This window comes from Aphidius gifuensis, linkage group LG4 (assembly GCF_014905175.1).
Source record: "Aphidius gifuensis isolate YNYX2018 linkage group LG4, ASM1490517v1, whole genome shotgun sequence".
In the NCBI taxonomy this organism is placed as follows: domain Eukaryota; kingdom Metazoa; phylum Arthropoda; class Insecta; order Hymenoptera; family Braconidae; genus Aphidius; species Aphidius gifuensis.
In genome coordinates, this window is record NC_057791.1 from 21,183,448 (window position 1) to 21,200,669 (window position 17,222).

Genomic DNA, 17,222 nt, shown 5'->3' on the forward strand with positions numbered 1-17,222 from the left:
AAAAATAATAATAATTTAATTTTTTTATAGAAAAAAAAATTATAAACAATGAAAAAATAATATAAATTCTTTTAAAAATATCTTGGAATATTTTTATTTATCACTTGATTCATTAGTGTTCATTTCTCATACGAAAAAAAAAAGGATTGAGACCCGGTGTTTTCAAGATTTAACTAGTACAATCCAGTTTGATCGAGTTGGTGTTTAATATGTTCCTCAATCCACCTGAATTGCTAGATGATGCCTTGGGCATTTCTCTTTATAATCTCACCTATTTCATAATCATAAATATTTTTTTTATTTGTTATTATTCATTGTGTTTATTAACCATTTAAATTGCTGACAATTTGCATTTGCCAAAAAGTCTGAAAACATATTAATAAATTAATTAGAATGATATGTGTTGTTTATCGTTGTAATATATTAATTGTAATATTCATGACAAGCATTTAAATAATATAAATGCGACGAGAATTATGTAAAAAAATAATCAAAGTTCGTGGTGATGTGTTGAACGTGGAGTTAAATTAATGTCTTTTTAATCATCAAGTATATTGATATTAATGTAAAATATATATTTTTTTTTAATTTATAAATAATCAATCATTAGTTTATTAATTTTATTTTATAATAATAATATTATCTATATGTTTGTTCACTTTAAAAGTAAATTTTTTATATTTTGTTTTTCAAATTCAGAATGGTGATTGGTGATTCCCTCTGCCGTGTTCCGCTCCAACCTGTTCAAAAAAAATGCGGGAATTGGATAATTAAATAAATTTTTATAATTTTTTTTTGACACTATTTATTGTTATTATTCTATTGAATATTGACATTTTTTTTTTTTTTGAATATATTACAATGCCAAAATGAGGAGGTTTCTAATTATCTAGTTTTTGTTTTTCTTATGAATTAATACTGTCACGTATTTTTGACACATCGATCTGGCTAATTGGAAAAAAAAAAATTATTCTGCCGATGGCATTATATTTAGAGAGCCTGGTTTTAAAAAAAAAACCATATTTTTTTTTGTACATGAACAACAGTATTATTATAATAATAAATTTCATAATGAGTTTAATGAATTTTCAAAAATTTATAAATTCATGAATTATATAATTTCGTAATTATGAATATTTTTTTCTTAATTTTTAATCTCAATTAATTGAGGAAGATCGGTAATTAATTTAACAATAATCTATCTATAAAAATTCATCTGAATATAAGAAAAATTGAATGAATTTCATAATTTTCTTTTAAAAAAAAAAAAAAAAAAACTTGCATTGTTTTTTTTTTTTTCACTCATTAATATTAATTTGAAACTAATTTTTTTTACATAAACTTATATAATAATAAATAGCCTATTATTTAATATCAAAATTCACAGATAATTTATAATTTTTTACATTGATACATTATTAAACAATATAAACAGTTTGGCTTGTTCTAGTTATTATCTTTTCCAAGATAAATATTACTTTGTTCAACTGACTCTAAAAAAAAAAAAAAAACATATAAAGAGAGCTCGGAATAATTGTAAATTATAAATCATAATCTAATAAATTCATTATCTATTTTATTGACTTAGATCGTATTATGAATTCTCGTCTTCCATTATACTTTTCAATCTCATGTGTCAGGTAGATTCTAATCCACCACCAGCAAGTTTAGTAGCATACAAATTCAATGCCTGTTAAAAAAATCATTAAATAAATTACACAAAAATAAATAACAAATAAAAATTAATAAATAATCAAAATATATACCTTGTAAATTAATGCATATTGTTCTTTTGTTTGAACAGCACCAGCTCTGTCTCTTCTAATTGTATAAACAACTCTTGGTACATCAACTGTTCTAGTTATTTCATACTGTCTTATTCCTAAATCAAGAGCAATTAATGTACCAGTTCTACCAGTACCAGGACTACAATGTACAACAATTGGTCCAGGTCCACCACGTTGTAATGCTCTTGCTTCTAAAAGTACAGCAATCATACCAACTGCATCTGTTTGAATGCCATTTATTGGCCATAAATACCAAATATGTGATATTTCACGATACGTATTATTTTCTAAATTCTAAATAAAAAAAACAATCCAAAATAATTAATAAACAATTGATATTATTGTAAATAAAATAAATAAATTATTAACCTTTATTAATAGTGTTGATATTGCATATTTTTCTTTAGTCTCTCGTTTTTTTAATGTTATTTGATAATCACCAAATAAACGATGACAATCAGTAACTTCAGATGGTGGTATATATTCAGCACATTTTTCAACATCATTTTCAACAAGTTCAGTTAACATTATTATAACTTTTGTTTGTTGTTCCCATATCATACGCCAAAAATCATTGACTGTTGTTTCCATTGGTGCTTGACATGCAATATAATATTTTGTTGCATTTTTAGGTCCACGTACATAACTTGCATTGATGTATTCAGTTGATGAATCATTATTTAATTTATTAAGTGGTACCCTTGTTTCTGGTAGTGGTATTACATTTGCATAACGATTTTTAACATCAGCACCTTGTGGTAGTTCATCAATTTTTGCTGTAACTTGTGGTATATTTGAATATTCTTCGTATATTTTATTAATTTCAGTTGAAAATTTTGATAGTACACTAAAGTTTAGAGGATGTGATGGTATTACACTCTGTAAATTTTGAGATAGAAAAAGAATTAATATTTTAATTTAATATTTCTATGGATTATTTGCTTGATATTATTTCTTACTGAATCTTCAAATGTTGGATTTCCATAGCTACGTTTTGATGATCTAATTGCGCCTTTTCTTCTGACACTATTGTAAGCTGAAACACTGTCTAGACTGTAGGCATCCAATGACACTGGACGACAACGTTCACCATAATTAAATCTTGCTTGTCGTTTTCTCATTATAAACTGTCAATTAAAAATAATAATTTTAACAATGTCAACAAGTTTAAATAGCTATTTCTTTTGCAGTTTTTTTATAGAAATAATTTCGAATATTTTAAAGAGATAAATTGAATATTGAGAAGTTTTTTTTCTTACCAAAAGACCAGCAAGTAGAACAAGACAAATAAATGCCACACAACATACCACAGCTACTGCTATTGCATTACCAGAATCAGTATTTTGAATTAAATCACAACTTTTTATCTAAAATATTAAATTACATTATTAATAAGGTCATTTTTATATTTATAATATTTTATACTCACTGTGAGTTTTGTCTGCATTGAATTTGATAAACACAGTGTTGGTAAAATTTCAGTTAATGTTCTATCAAATTGTCCATTTTTATTTATAACATGCACGTAAAGTGTCACCACAGAATCTTGATAATTACTTGCACAATTATTTGGTTTAAATATTATTTGATTTGGCAATATTGTTCTTGAAATAAAAAAAAATTAATTAATTAAAATTGTCAATTGAATTTAGTAGAAAAATATTTACTTACTTATTATTTATAGAAGTATTTAATAATTCAGCAAGTAGTTTTGCTAAATTTTTACATACTTGATCCCAATTTGAGTCAACAACTATTTTAACAATTTCATCAATATTTTGGGTATTTTGTGGATAATTATCAGCTGGAATTTTAGGAGTTTCAGTGTACATTGGCGTTGTGGTATTTATTCTTGTATCACTTGAATTACTTGGAGTGATTGAAATAGTTGTATTTAAAGTTTTAGTATCAAAATTATTTGTTTTATTATCATCCGAGTTATCATGAACATTTTTATCGTCTGTAACAAAATGTGCTCTTCCTTTTTCATTTTCTGTTATTGTTTCTTTAACTTCAAGATTATCAGTAACTGTTGTTGTTGTTGTTATGTTTTCATCTGGTAATAATGTTGTAACATCAATTGTTGTAGATATTATTGTTCCATTATTGTCATCAGTATCATTAATAATTTGAGTGGTTGTATCTTGAGTAACTGTTGTTGTTGATGATGTTGTTGATGATGTTGTTGTTGTTGAATCAGTTGTTGAATCAGTTGTAAAAATTGTAGATGAATTTGTTGAATTTTCATTGCTTGGAATATCAGTTTGTTCATAATCAAATAATTGTTCAGTTGTGTTTATTTCAATGGTATCAAAATCTCCTCTACTTGTTGTATCAAGTGTTGATGTTATTGGATCCGTTGTTGTTTCAATTGATTCTGTAATTATTGTTGTTATTTCAAGTTCATTATTTGAGCTTGGAATAAATGATGTAGACGTTGAAATTGATGATGATGATGGAGATGATGATTCTGTTGTTGTTATTGATTCCATTGTTGTTACTGCTTCATTTGTCGTTACTGATTCAATTGTTGTTGTCATTTTTGATTCCTCAATAATATCAATACTCACTGGGACACGCATTGTTGTCGTTGTTGGTGTTTCTGTCGTCGTTGTTGTTGTTGCTGCTGTTGCTGTTGTTGTCGACACAGGCATTACTGTTGTTTGCTCACTAGCAAAATCCGTAAATATCCTTGTAGAATTTTCAGCTTCAGTTTTAATATTTAAATCAATATTTGTATTATTATTATTAATAATTGGTTCATTTTTGTCAGTTGAATTTACAGAATTTATTTTTAAAGTTGAATTATCATTATTAATAGCTATAATATAAATATTTCCAACAGTAAATTTTTCATCAGGATTTTCAGTAGTTTCATCATCAATTATTTGTTTTGTATTAAGTGATAATATTTTCTTCAAATTAATATCATCATTTTTATTTTTTGTTGTATTTAATAAATTAATTTTTGGACTATTCATTTCTGATCTTTTTAATGGTATTGATTTAAATTGTTCACTTGATGGCTCAGTTATAGTTATTAATTTTTTATCATCAGTACTAATAATATTTTCAAGTGTTGATTCATCATATTTTGGTTGAATTTCTTGATTAATATTTTTAATATTATTTGTACTACTTTCAGTATGTAATTGTGGTATAATTTTTTTACCAAATGATTTATCTTTTTCTGAAGTTGGTATATAAACAATTTTTTCAATATCATAAACCGGTTGATATTTATTAAAAGTTTTATTATTATCTTGTATTAATGTTTTAGCAATTGATTCAGATTCATATTTTAAATTTTTTAATTTATTTTGATCTAATAAATCGGTTATTAAATTTGTTGGATTTTCAATTAATTTCGAATTTCTTTCATGCGTTATTTCGACGTCATTCATTTGAGTTATTGGATTTTTGTCATTAACAACAGTGTCATTTATCAAAGATACTATTTTATCATCATCATCATCAGTATTTTTGGTTGACTTTGGTGTTGTTGGTTCTTTGTTACTATGATTATTCAATCCCTCCAAATTAATGCCATCATTCGGCTCATTTATTTCGATGAATTTCTCATCAATCAATGGAATTTTGTCACTCGTTGAATTAAATAATTGTGCGTTATCAATATCTACAATTTTTGGAACAACATCATTGCCATCTTGGCTTATATTTGTTAGTGTTTTTTCTCCAAATGCCGTGGTGTTGGTACTTTGAATATTCAAGGCTGCTATTGTCTGCGATTCAACAAGTGTTGACAGCATTAACACCAGACATATACCTAGAAATTATTAATACTATTATAGTTTTTTAAAAATATATTCATTATATTATGCTTCAAGGTGATGTATAATTATTTTTTTAAAACCAGTTATATTTACAAGAAAAACTTTAGTTTATCTTTCAGCAAATTAACATTAATCATTGATTGATACTACGCAGTAGATTTTTTTTTTACTAAGAATATTAATTTTAAATATGCCGGTATTATAATCCGGTGTTTATTATTTATTTTTATATTTTTTTGTGATTGTTCAATCTATTGTACGTGACCTGTTTATTTTTTATTTTATATTCAATTTCATTTTGCGGGAAAAAAAAATCATATTTTGCTTGTTTTCTTTGTTGCAAAAATATTTTATTAATTTGGTATTATTAATTTAACAAAATATTTATTATTAAGATTTTATGAAATTTTTTTTTTTTTTTTGTACTGTAACAAAGAAGTTGTAATTTTTTTTTTTTTTTTAAATTACAAAGATTTGAGTTCAGTGTTGTCTCGGTTTGCAGTAAATCTAACAGTACTTTGTATTTTTACTTCAACGAGGCATCACAAATTAGTTGGTAATTAATAAAAAATATTTTTATTTTGTTTACATTTATTTTTTTTTTTATAAATCAAATTAAATATAAAATATATTTTTATAAATTTTAGAAAATTTATTATTAATATTTTGATGTTATTACCTTGAAATATTCGTGACCCAAATGAAAGTATTTCCGTCATCTCAAGGCTCTTCCTCTTTTTGAGAAATCTGTAAGATAAAAATTTTTAAAAAATTAAAAGAAAGCTCATCTTTAAATCAATCATTTTTTTAACAAGAAATTCTATTAGTAAATTTTTATTTGTATTTATTTTTGCGTCATTTTGATAATTGATTAAAAATTATTTTAATTATTATCAAAGTTAAGTGAATTATCTGAACATAATTACACAACTAATAGAATTTATTTTTAATAAAAAATTATTGTTATATTTTTTTTTAAGCTAAATACATTTTTGTTGTTTTATTTTTAATTTTGAATAAATAATGTTTCATTGATGACATTGAAATACATGTGTACAAAAGATGACACATTTCCGCGTTTGTTTTTATATGAATATTCGATTAATATTGAATAAATTTTCGATCAATGTTGAGTCAGTTAAACGGATTATGTAGGTGTTTCGACGTATCTCAACTAAACACTCTGTTTTAATTATTCCACAATATTTCAATAACTCATTTAACATCAGGCAAATATAAAACTAAATAAAAACATTCAAAAATAATATAAATTTCATTTATTTTGTTTTTTTATTTAGCTTTTACTTGTCCTTTTTTTAATATAATTTTCCCTATTTTTTAAAACAGTCTATTGTACGACCTCGTTACAGGAAAACATGACAAAATGAAATATATATTGTATACCCACACAAAAAGAGGGTTGAAAAATAAAAAAATACTAAAATAGAGTCTTTGATGAAAATATTTCCAGCTATATAAAGCCATGTATTTTTTTTCTTTTATTGGAGTGAAAAAAAAAATGTGGAAATTGGCACACAAAAACATTCAAGTCTAGTGAAGAATTGCCACCAATTTATGGCATTTTATTTTTATTTCTTTCATTGTTTATTGGTTTTTTTTTTATTTTTTAAATGAAATAAATTTAGGAAAAAAATAAATAAAAATAATGATGGTGTATGACGTGTAGAAATGAGATAAAAAAAATATTTCATTTGCAGAAAAAGTCATGTCATTAAATAAATATTTTAAGGGTGAATAAAAAATTTAACATTATGTATGGGGATGACATTTAATGGCTCAAGGAAATAGACTAAAATAAAATGGAAATTTATAATGATAATATTATTTGATAAGTCATGTTGCTGGATGGCTTAACAAATTCTGTAGTTGAAAACTTTAACAAAGAAAACAACAAAACTTGATGTTAAAAATTCATAAATTTTATTTTTTTTATTTTAACTGGAAAGTTTTAAAAGTTTTCATTCGTTGTTCAGTTCATCTCAAAACCATTACGTTTATTACAAAGAAAATAAAAATTTACTGTCATTTACCTTGAATAATATTTTTTTTTTTTTTACTTTACTATATCATAAAAAAATAATAATTCATAAAGTAAGTTGTTTTAAAATTTTTAATTATAAATAAATAGCTTGTGGTTAGACTTTATAACCGCATGAATAATTTATAAAACGCAAACTGACATATTTTTTTTTTTTCGAATTCAAAAAAACTAAAGTTTTTTCAAAAAAAAAATTCTTTAACTAAAAAAAATACTTGTTTTTAAAAAAAATAAAGTTTCACATGAAAAAAAAAATAGTTTTTTAATTAAAAAAAATAATTGGAGTATTTATTTTTGGTTTAAAATTTGAAAAAAAAATTCAAAGGCTTTGAGAGCTAAAGTGCTTAAATATTTTAAAGGTACACAATGTTCTAGTGTTCACATAATTATAAACACAAAGTGGATTAATTAATAGAGAGAATAAATTTATATAAAACATGTATACAAAGAGAGCCACATGTGTATAGTTTTATGAAAAAAAATAATTATTATCCTTTGTGAATGAATAGTGGTTGTTATGCTTATGTTACGTTTGGTTATTACTAATAACCTATTGTATCGATATCATATAGCATTGCTGATTGATCCTGATTATGTATACATAATGCATCTCTAATTTTGTATAATATATTTCATGAAATATAATATTTAATGACAACGTAGGAAGTATTGTCATTATGTTTATATTATTATGATAATTACACATTAACAACAACAAAGCTATTTTCAATAATAATATTATATTTTTTTTCTTTTTATTTTTTAATTTGGATTTTTTTCTTGCGTCTTTTATTTGTTGATTGAAATATATTTTGATTGTTATCAATATCAAAATAATTATCTTAGCATGCTTACACAATTGATGTATAATATTTTTTTTTTAATTATGTTATTAATTATTATTATAATTGTCTTGTTTTTGTTGGAATGTGTAAAGGTGAAAAAAAAAATAAAAGTATTTTATATTTTAAATTATATTTAATTTGCAAGAGAGGACACGTTTTGTGCAGTGTCCTTTTTCCTTAGACAACTAACTCAGAATTCAGAAAACCAAAAGGGGAGAGAGTTAAAGAAAATGTACAAGAATTAGAAAGCGACTATTTAATCTCTATCCATGACCATGCATTGTTCTTTTGTCGGCTCATAAGAAAATTGGGAAAAACTGACAGTGACATATACCCATCACTAATAGATGATTGACAATAGAAATTTATCTTTTGAAACATAGCATAGGTACATTTTCCAACAGTTATTTTATTTCAAAAAACATGGAAAATTTAGAAATATTGAATTGTAAATTTGGCAATATTAAATTGAAAATTTAAAAATTCTAAATTAAAAATTTCTTTATATTTTTTCAAGTATATTTAATAAATTTTTCCAAGTCGTAAAAATAAAGCCTCCAATGAATAAAAAAAAAAAAAGCCAAATATCATTGTTTTAGATTAAATTTAAACATAAAAAAAGATGAAAATAATAAATAAAAAATTCTCTATATTATTGAATAATCAGTGGGTATATAATTTTTTTAAACAACTCAACTATAATATTACCATGTGACTCCCTTTAATATTGTTAACAATATTTAAATTAAATATTAAACATTTAACAATGCCATGTACATGATATAATCACGACAAGTGCGTACATGGTTTATTGTTAAATTGCTTTGAAAAATTATCAAATAACACGTTACGTATTTCAAAACCTAATTTATATATTTCTTTTAAATTTTATTATCTTCATTTTATATTTGAATAAAAGAACAAACATAATAAAGCTACTTACAGCTAAAATAAACCTCAAAAATTGTTGACAATTTAAAAAATATTAAGACGATAAAAATTTTATAGTTTGTCTATACAAATGTTTGTCATTGAATTGAGTATTTTTTTTTTCCACACGGGATAAAAATAAACTAATATAATATTATAAAATGTGACGTCTGTAATCCATTATAGATAAAATTCCATTGCGTCACTGTATTACATACCCAGATGGATTTAATTTTTATATTTTTTTCTCAATATTATTATAATTATTTTATTTTTTCCTTGAGTGAACAGAGAAACTCTCTGTCTATATTATATTGCAATAACCAATGATTGTTAAATAATCATTTTTAATGCTTTCGCTTGACAAAACAATTTTTATATATTTTTCCTCGCATAAACACAGTTTACTGTGCATAAATATTTAAATAATAAAAAAACGTAAATTAAATAATAATAAAATATTGTAGTTTAAGTAAATTAGTATATGCACACGTATAGTACATCACTTTCTTAAAACTTTCACTTGTTTTTCCTTTCGAGACAATGAAACTGATATCCAAATATAAAATATTTTATTTTAATTGATTGTTTTTTTTTTTTAAACATGACCTCAAAATAATTCTAATCTTTTTGTTATTTTTAAAAAACTCTCACAAATGTGAGTCACAATCTATATAAAAGTATTTTTATAATTTAGTATTTAAAAACATTTATTATTATTATAAATTAATTAAGTTGATACATTCACGCTTTGAGGTTTGTTTCGCTTGAGTGAAAAATAATCTTACTGAATACTGAGTCACCTTCAATTGACAAACTTATTTTTTTCTAATTTATTTTTATTTACTTGTATTTCTTTTTTTATTATTATTTTTCAAATAAACATCGAGATTTATGACGGTCGAAAAAAATAAAAATAAAAATTCCAAGCTTACGACGTAGGATGATAATACCTAATCTGATTAGAGATAAAAAATAACGATCGATAAGTCATAGAGTATAACAACGTGGTATAAAAAATTATCAAAAAAGTCAGGTATTTTTCAAGAAGCCAAACAACATGTATAGATATTTAAAATTTAAATAAAATTTACGTCAAATGAAAATAGCAAAAAAAAAAAATATTATTAGATTATTTTTTGAGCTACTGTGCGAGACTATAAATTTTTATTTGTGTTGAAAAATATGTAATAGAAATAGACAATTTTAAAGCGTCAATATTTTTCGATATTTATTTTTATGTATGTATAGAAAATTTGTGGCTATTTAAATACCCTTGGTAATTGCCCTTGGTAACTCGAATATTTTTTTTTTTTTTTTGTTTAAAATTATTATCTGATTTTTTTTTTACAATGTTAATTATATAATATTATTAATATTTATTGCAATAAATATTTTATTATAATTTACAGTGATATTTATTTTTTTTTTTCATATATAAAACGTGCCAATTCTTTGATTGTTATGACAACGTTGTCAGGAAATCATGTGCTATACAAGTTGCCGGATGACACTCGATTGTAATCTAAACGTTTTAACTTCCGGTTTAAATATATATATTAATCTTGAGTATATTTATGTATCTCAAATAACAAATTAATCGTTTAATAAATTTACTACTTGAAAATCATATATTCAGGTAATTATCTTGTAATTATTCGAGCGTTAGTAGTGCGAGAAAAATTAGTTAACACCTGATCCAGTAATTTACAACGGTAATAATTATTAAAAATGAAAAAATAAAAACACACACATGATAATTTAAAGTTTTAAAACAAACATGTAAAAATATTTTTTAAAAATACATAAAAAACTTGATTGAAAAATTAAAAAATCATATAAGTAAGTAGATTTTTTTTTTTTTTTTTTTTTGTAAATAAAAAAAAATTAATTATCATTTTATAAATAATATTTGCAAGGTCGCAAACAACGTATGTTTTATCTTATCAGTACTTGAATTTTTTTTAACCAGATGAGATAAAAAGCTTGATTTTTATATTTAAAATGATATCATAAAAATTTAATTTTTTCATTGTTTAATTATTTTTTCTTTTGTATTTTAATTAATATCAAAAAATTTTTATTAAATATCTAATTAAAAAATTAAATCATATCTTGAGATATATTTTTTAATTTCCCTTTCACCTGATTATTTTATTTTATATTTTTTTTATTTTTAAGATGAAGCAAGACAATGAGTCGCAAGTAAATCTACACGTCAATGACCGTATCATAAAAAAAAAAAATAATTATTAATTTTATTTTCCCAACAAATTAATGTACATTTACTTTTTTTTTTTTCTTTATTGTAGCAGTGTATTTTCTCATTATTTACATTCCAGTATGACTCGTGCCAAACGCCTCTCGTTTTTTATTTATTATTCACCAGAAATAATAATATTCCACCTACTCGATTGTTTATACAACGTCTCGTGTCTCAGACTGGTCTGCTATTTTAAATTTTTTATTTGTATCTTTTATCTTTGCATTGTTATGTTTTTTTTTTAATTCACAAAATGATGATTTTCATTGAAAAATCAAGATTGAGATAAGGATAATCATATGCATAACGAATCAGTCAAATAAATTATATGAAAGATTTCATCGTGAGCATTGTGTACTATGCTTATTAAATATATGTTTGTTTGTTTTTAATCCTGGATGATAAATTTTATTGTTAATTTTTTTAAATAATAAAAATTTAGTAGTTTAAAAAATAAAAAATTCCGAGCATAAAAAATGATAATTAAAATGTAAAACTACTTGTAAGAAAAACAGGTAAATATTTATATAAAATAATATTTTTTACAAATAAATTCACGGATTTTTTAAAAAATAAAAATTGTTTATTTGATTTATTTAAAATTAAATAATAAATTTTTAAACTCACAAGTATTAATTTACAGGTAAAAAAAATTTCCATACTCATCAAGCTGTTTGTTTTTTTAAAAACTTTTTCTTGTTTTTTTTTTTTAAAAAAAATTCAAGAATTATAAGAAAAAAAATTGTTTCCAGTTGAGTATTTGCATTATCGTTTGAATGATAATTTATGTGGATTTATGTTTTATTTTTTGTTGATAAATTTAAGAGGATTTTAAAGGATGGAAAAATACTGTAGATAAAAAAAAATGAGATATATATTGAACATTATTTAAAGTACCAGGTAGGCAGCTCGGCTTTAATATCGTGAGTTGAATTTTGTTATATATATGTACAAATGAAATTGTGTGTACTTGGTATTTGTGTAAGTGTATATATGAATTGCTGAATCCTATAGACAGGAAGAGCGAAAGCACTTCCGGGTGAGCCCAATCACTCGATTATATGAGTGAACGAAAAATTCCACCTTTTATTTCCTATTTTGTATCAATTTTTTATTAGTTTTTTTATTTCTTCATTTGAAATATTCATTCATTTTTACTTTTTTATATCAATTTTTTATTTCATATTTTCAACTGTTTATTTTGTAAATACTTTAGCGAGTATTTCATTTTTTATTATCAAAAACAACGTTGAAATTTATTTATTTATTTGTAAGTTTATTCAATTTAAATTATTGCTAAATTTTTAGGTCAAGTTTTTCAAAATTATCTAAATAATAGGATCATTATTTTCATATCAAAATTAATTTAAAATGATCCTACATACGAGTTTCACAATCCAATTTTCTTAATTTAAAAATACTTTTTCTCAATTTTTATATTATTTATTCTTTTATGACAATTTTTTTTTTACTCAATTTAATTTATATTTCTATTTTTAATTTAACTTAACATTTACAAATTTTATATAATAAATTCTACAAATATACAATTTACTTGAATTGTATTTTAATTCCATCAAAAAAAAAATTAATTATAAATGGAAAAAAATATATTACTAATTCCATTCGCTTCTCTGTTATTTATTTTTTTTTTACGCTCAACTTTTATTTCTTCTAAATATTAAATTTCAAAATCAGCATTACACAAGCATAATAACCTTTTTTATTTTTTTTTCAACTTTTGTATTAAAAAAAACTACATGAAATTAAAAAAATGTCATTGTTAAAAAGTTCAAATTTCAAAAGTACTAGAGAGAGCGGTGCAAAAAATGCACATTGAATATTAAAAATAGAAAAAAAAAGGTGAAGGATATATATTTTACTATTTTTATTCTTCAATTTTTTTGTATACTTATTTCTCACTCACTTGACCTGACATTTATCCATTGCGTAATGTATAAAGGTACACGTGTAAACGCGTCTCTCTGTATCTCATAAATTTATATTTATTTATCAGAAAAAAAAATGAATATATCTTCTCGAAGGAAAAAAAACAGGATAGCAAAATGAAAAAAAAAATTCCATTTTATATAAATTATAAATATAATTTTTTTTTATTTTTATTAAAACTGTGCTGCGATAACGGTACTGTAGAATAAATTGTGTCTCATGTAATGACATATTTACAAGATTTCCGTCTTGGAAATTAATACACACTGTCGTGTTTTGTGTGTCGCCATTATATATTTTTTTTATATTATACATCGAGACTATCAAACGATGTATCAAGGTTCATTTAAATTGTCATCCATTCATTGATGTTACACAATATCCAACGACATATCAAGCACCAATTAACATTAGCCAAAAAATTATTTTCTAAAATAATTTATATATTTTTGTTGCACAATTTTTAAACAACAATAATAATAAATAAAATAGCAAATAAGATAGAAAACAATTTACAATGGATAATGCTTGAAATTGACTCTACCCACATGGAAAATAATAATTGATGACTCAACTTGTTAAATTGATAAAAAACAACAACAACAACAACAAAGGCTCTAATGAAAAAATAAAGCTACCAATTACAAAATTGTATACAAAAAAAGAAAATATATATTTTTCAATTTAAAATATTGTTTTTGAATTTAAAATTCAATTGCATTTGAATATTTTATTTAATTTTTTTTTTTGCAAATGTTGTCAAAGTGTCAAGTGTCATGGTTAATCTTAAGAAAAAACAAAAAAAAAAATAAACATTTATGGTTTCATGTAGCTTATATACAAAGCGATAAATCAGTTTATAAAATTAAATTACGTTTTGATTAAATTGTACAGATACAGGTGAAAATAAAATGAACAAAGAATAATTCATGCATAAAATTCATCAGACAAATATACACAAGTTTTTTGATCTCTCCCTCATTTTTCCCTTCAAAATTATTATTATTAAATATTTTTTTATATTATTTTTCATTGTCCATTTAACTTTGAAACTCTTTGTGTTTATTTAATTTAAACACCACGATTGGCCACTGTGTCAGGAGTTTATACTTGGCATATCTACGCGTACACATGACTCAAATAAAATCATCAAATCACGTTTGTTTAAATCAAATTCTCATGTATACGTGACCGTGATTTTTTTGACGCACATATTTGACACTGTCATAATTATATTTATATATTTTTTTTTTTTATTTTATTCATTGCTATTATTGTTGCTAATTTATTTATCTTTTTATTTTTTATATTTTCGTAACGTGCAGGAGAGAAAAAAAAAAAAATTTACAAAGTCCCATGACTTGGTGACTCACTTTTATTTTCAAGGTAAAAATATCCTGTGGTAATTCTCACTTTCCATTAGTCCACGATGAACATTGTGTGCCACGGATATCCGCTGACTATTTTTTTTTTTTTCTATGCACACCTTCACTCTCTTTTTGCGAAAAATATTATTTTTTAAATTTATGGCATGTAGAATAAATGTCAATGTACCTGAAGGGCAGTAACATAAATTTTTTGTCGTTTTTTTAAAAAAGATATTTATGATTAATTTTAAACTGTTGTTAAATTTTTCTTTGTTGTTATTTTTATTTCATATTCATGTAACAATATGCAATATCCGTAAATTTATATATTTCTTTATAATTTTTAATTATTATTAGGTATAAATAATATGTTTGTATATATAAAATAACGATGAGTATTATTTCGTTACGCGCAATAAAGATATACTCGTGTATGTCGTCGTCTTATAGTTAAATCAAAAGTAAATTATATTTTTTTCTACAGTTTTTATTCTCACTTGATAGTAACTTTCCAACGTCTAAGTTTTTTTTTTTTTTTTTCCTTTTTTGCATCATTCACAATTAAATATTTACGTTTTTATTTTATTTTTTATTTTTAATTATTATTTTCATACACTTTTTATTGACAATAATAATTATTATTTTTTCATGTGTAAATTAATTATATACAGTGATTTTTTTTAATTAAAAAAAATATATATTAAAAATAAAAAAATTGTTTTATTATTGTATTTCTTTTTGATTATTATTTTTATACAAATCAATTAAATTTTTGTATAAATAAATTTTATTTTCGTGAAAATTAATCATATACTTGTTGTTATAAAAATAAATTAAATTTTTATAAAAATAAGTTAAGATTTTATGTAAATTAATTAAAATATGGATACATAAATTTAGCTTTAAAAATACTTGAACAAAAGAGATTTTAAAATAACATTCATTACGATAAAACATAGTGAATTTTAATAATTTTATTTTGGTTAATTAATGGATGAACTATGCTTTGCTTTACTCTATGTACACGCAATGTTATTACCTCTCGTACTTTGCCTTATAATCAAATTCCAGTACATGGTAAATTGTGCTCCAGAATTCTCAATATCTCTAAAGTCTAAACATAATCTTATCCCAGATTTTAACAGCATCAAATTATTATTACTCATTTTCCTTTATGATAAACACCGAAACATTCAACTAAAATTTTATTTTAAAATAAAAAAAAAACTTGCAAACTTCTATTTTTATTATAAAAAGCGAATTAAAAAAATTAAAACCTTTGTGAAAAAAAAAAAATTATTAAATTATCTTCAATCGATTGATTATGAATTTTAATTGGAAAAATTTATTTTCATCTGTAAATTAAAATTTCAATTTAAAATATAGATGTATCCTTTTTTTTTGCCCCAATTTTACTCCGAAAAAAAAAAATTTATTAATAATTATTAAATTATTGATTAATAATTTTAATTGAAAATAATGCTCATTTTTTTTTCTCATAACAATTATAAAAAAAAATAATTCAAAACAACTGTAACAGTATAAAATTAATTTCGGAGTAAATATTTTTTCCCATCTTTAATTAATAATTCCCGCCACGAATAATTATAAAAAAAAATTAATTTAATTATCTATCTTTATGATTCAACACCTTCAAAAATTTCGCGTACCAAAAATTCAACGGAAATTTTTAATATTGTATTTTTAAACTCACCACAAGATGATGATTCTTTTGATGTAAAATATTCCGAGATTCATAATCTTCCCATGAGCTTGTTGAAGGACAAAAAAAATAATTCAAAAATCAAGTAAAAAAAAAATCCAGACTAAAAAAATATTAAATATATTCAACACCACATGAGTGAGACACAACACTTGTAACCCATAGCGACGAAGGTATACTTTGTTATATTATTCTTCCTGTTATACCTGTTCACCTCCTAACCTGCCTTCAGGTAAATGCACAACGTCAACAATAGAAAAAAATCAGCAACAATAACTAGATTTTAATTTATATCAAATTACAAAAAATAAAAAACTAATTTGAATATTTAAACGAAAAAAATTATGTGTTTCTAATGATCCATTGTAACCATTTAAAAAAGCTGATATTAATTAATTTTGCGTTGATTTAATTTAAGCAACAGACTCAAGCAACGTCCAGCGCAATACTAAAAGCAACTAAAAGCTAAAAGTTCCAAAGTGCCGTAGCATTGAGCTGAATGCC

The 17,222-nt window shown here is 22.8% G+C and overlaps 1 protein-coding gene across 2 annotated transcripts; it reads right to left on the reverse strand.

Moving 5' to 3' along the window:
- Positions 1-778: 778 nt before the first annotated feature.
- On the reverse strand, positions 779-17,222 carry LOC122855642 (probable serine/threonine-protein kinase nek3). Of its 2 annotated transcripts, none has more exons than XM_044157166.1 (9): positions 16,710-17,222; positions 6,261-6,328; positions 3,459-5,574; positions 3,217-3,391; positions 3,047-3,154; positions 2,747-2,914; positions 2,157-2,666; positions 1,767-2,081; positions 779-1,690 (listed from the first exon to the last, which is right to left on the reverse strand). In XM_044157166.1, the coding sequence occupies exons 2-9, from the start codon at positions 6,298-6,300 to the stop codon at positions 1,637-1,639; spliced, it is 3,486 nt and encodes a 1,161-aa protein (XP_044013101.1). In that variant the 5' UTR covers positions 6,301-6,328; positions 16,710-17,222; the 3' UTR covers positions 779-1,636. The 2 variants fall into 2 exon arrangements, with proteins under 2 accessions (XP_044013101.1, XP_044013102.1); XM_044157167.1 differs by having other exon boundaries at positions 789-1,690; positions 3,462-5,574.

What these genes read in the sequence shown, in the direction of transcription:
- LOC122855642 (XM_044157166.1), bottom strand. Translation starts at nt 6,300, where the DNA reads ATGACGGAAATACTTTCATTTGGGTCACGAATATTTCAAG. An exon ending in TTCTACTTGCTGGTCTTTTG is followed by an intron (nt 2,915 to 3,046) that starts GTAAGAAAAAAA and finishes TTTAATTGACAG; the next exon opens with TTTATAATGAGAAAACGACA. An exon ending in TATCAACACTATTAATAAAG is followed by an intron (nt 2,082 to 2,156) that starts GTTAATAATTTA and finishes TTTTTTATTTAG; the next exon opens with AATTTAGAAAATAATACGTA.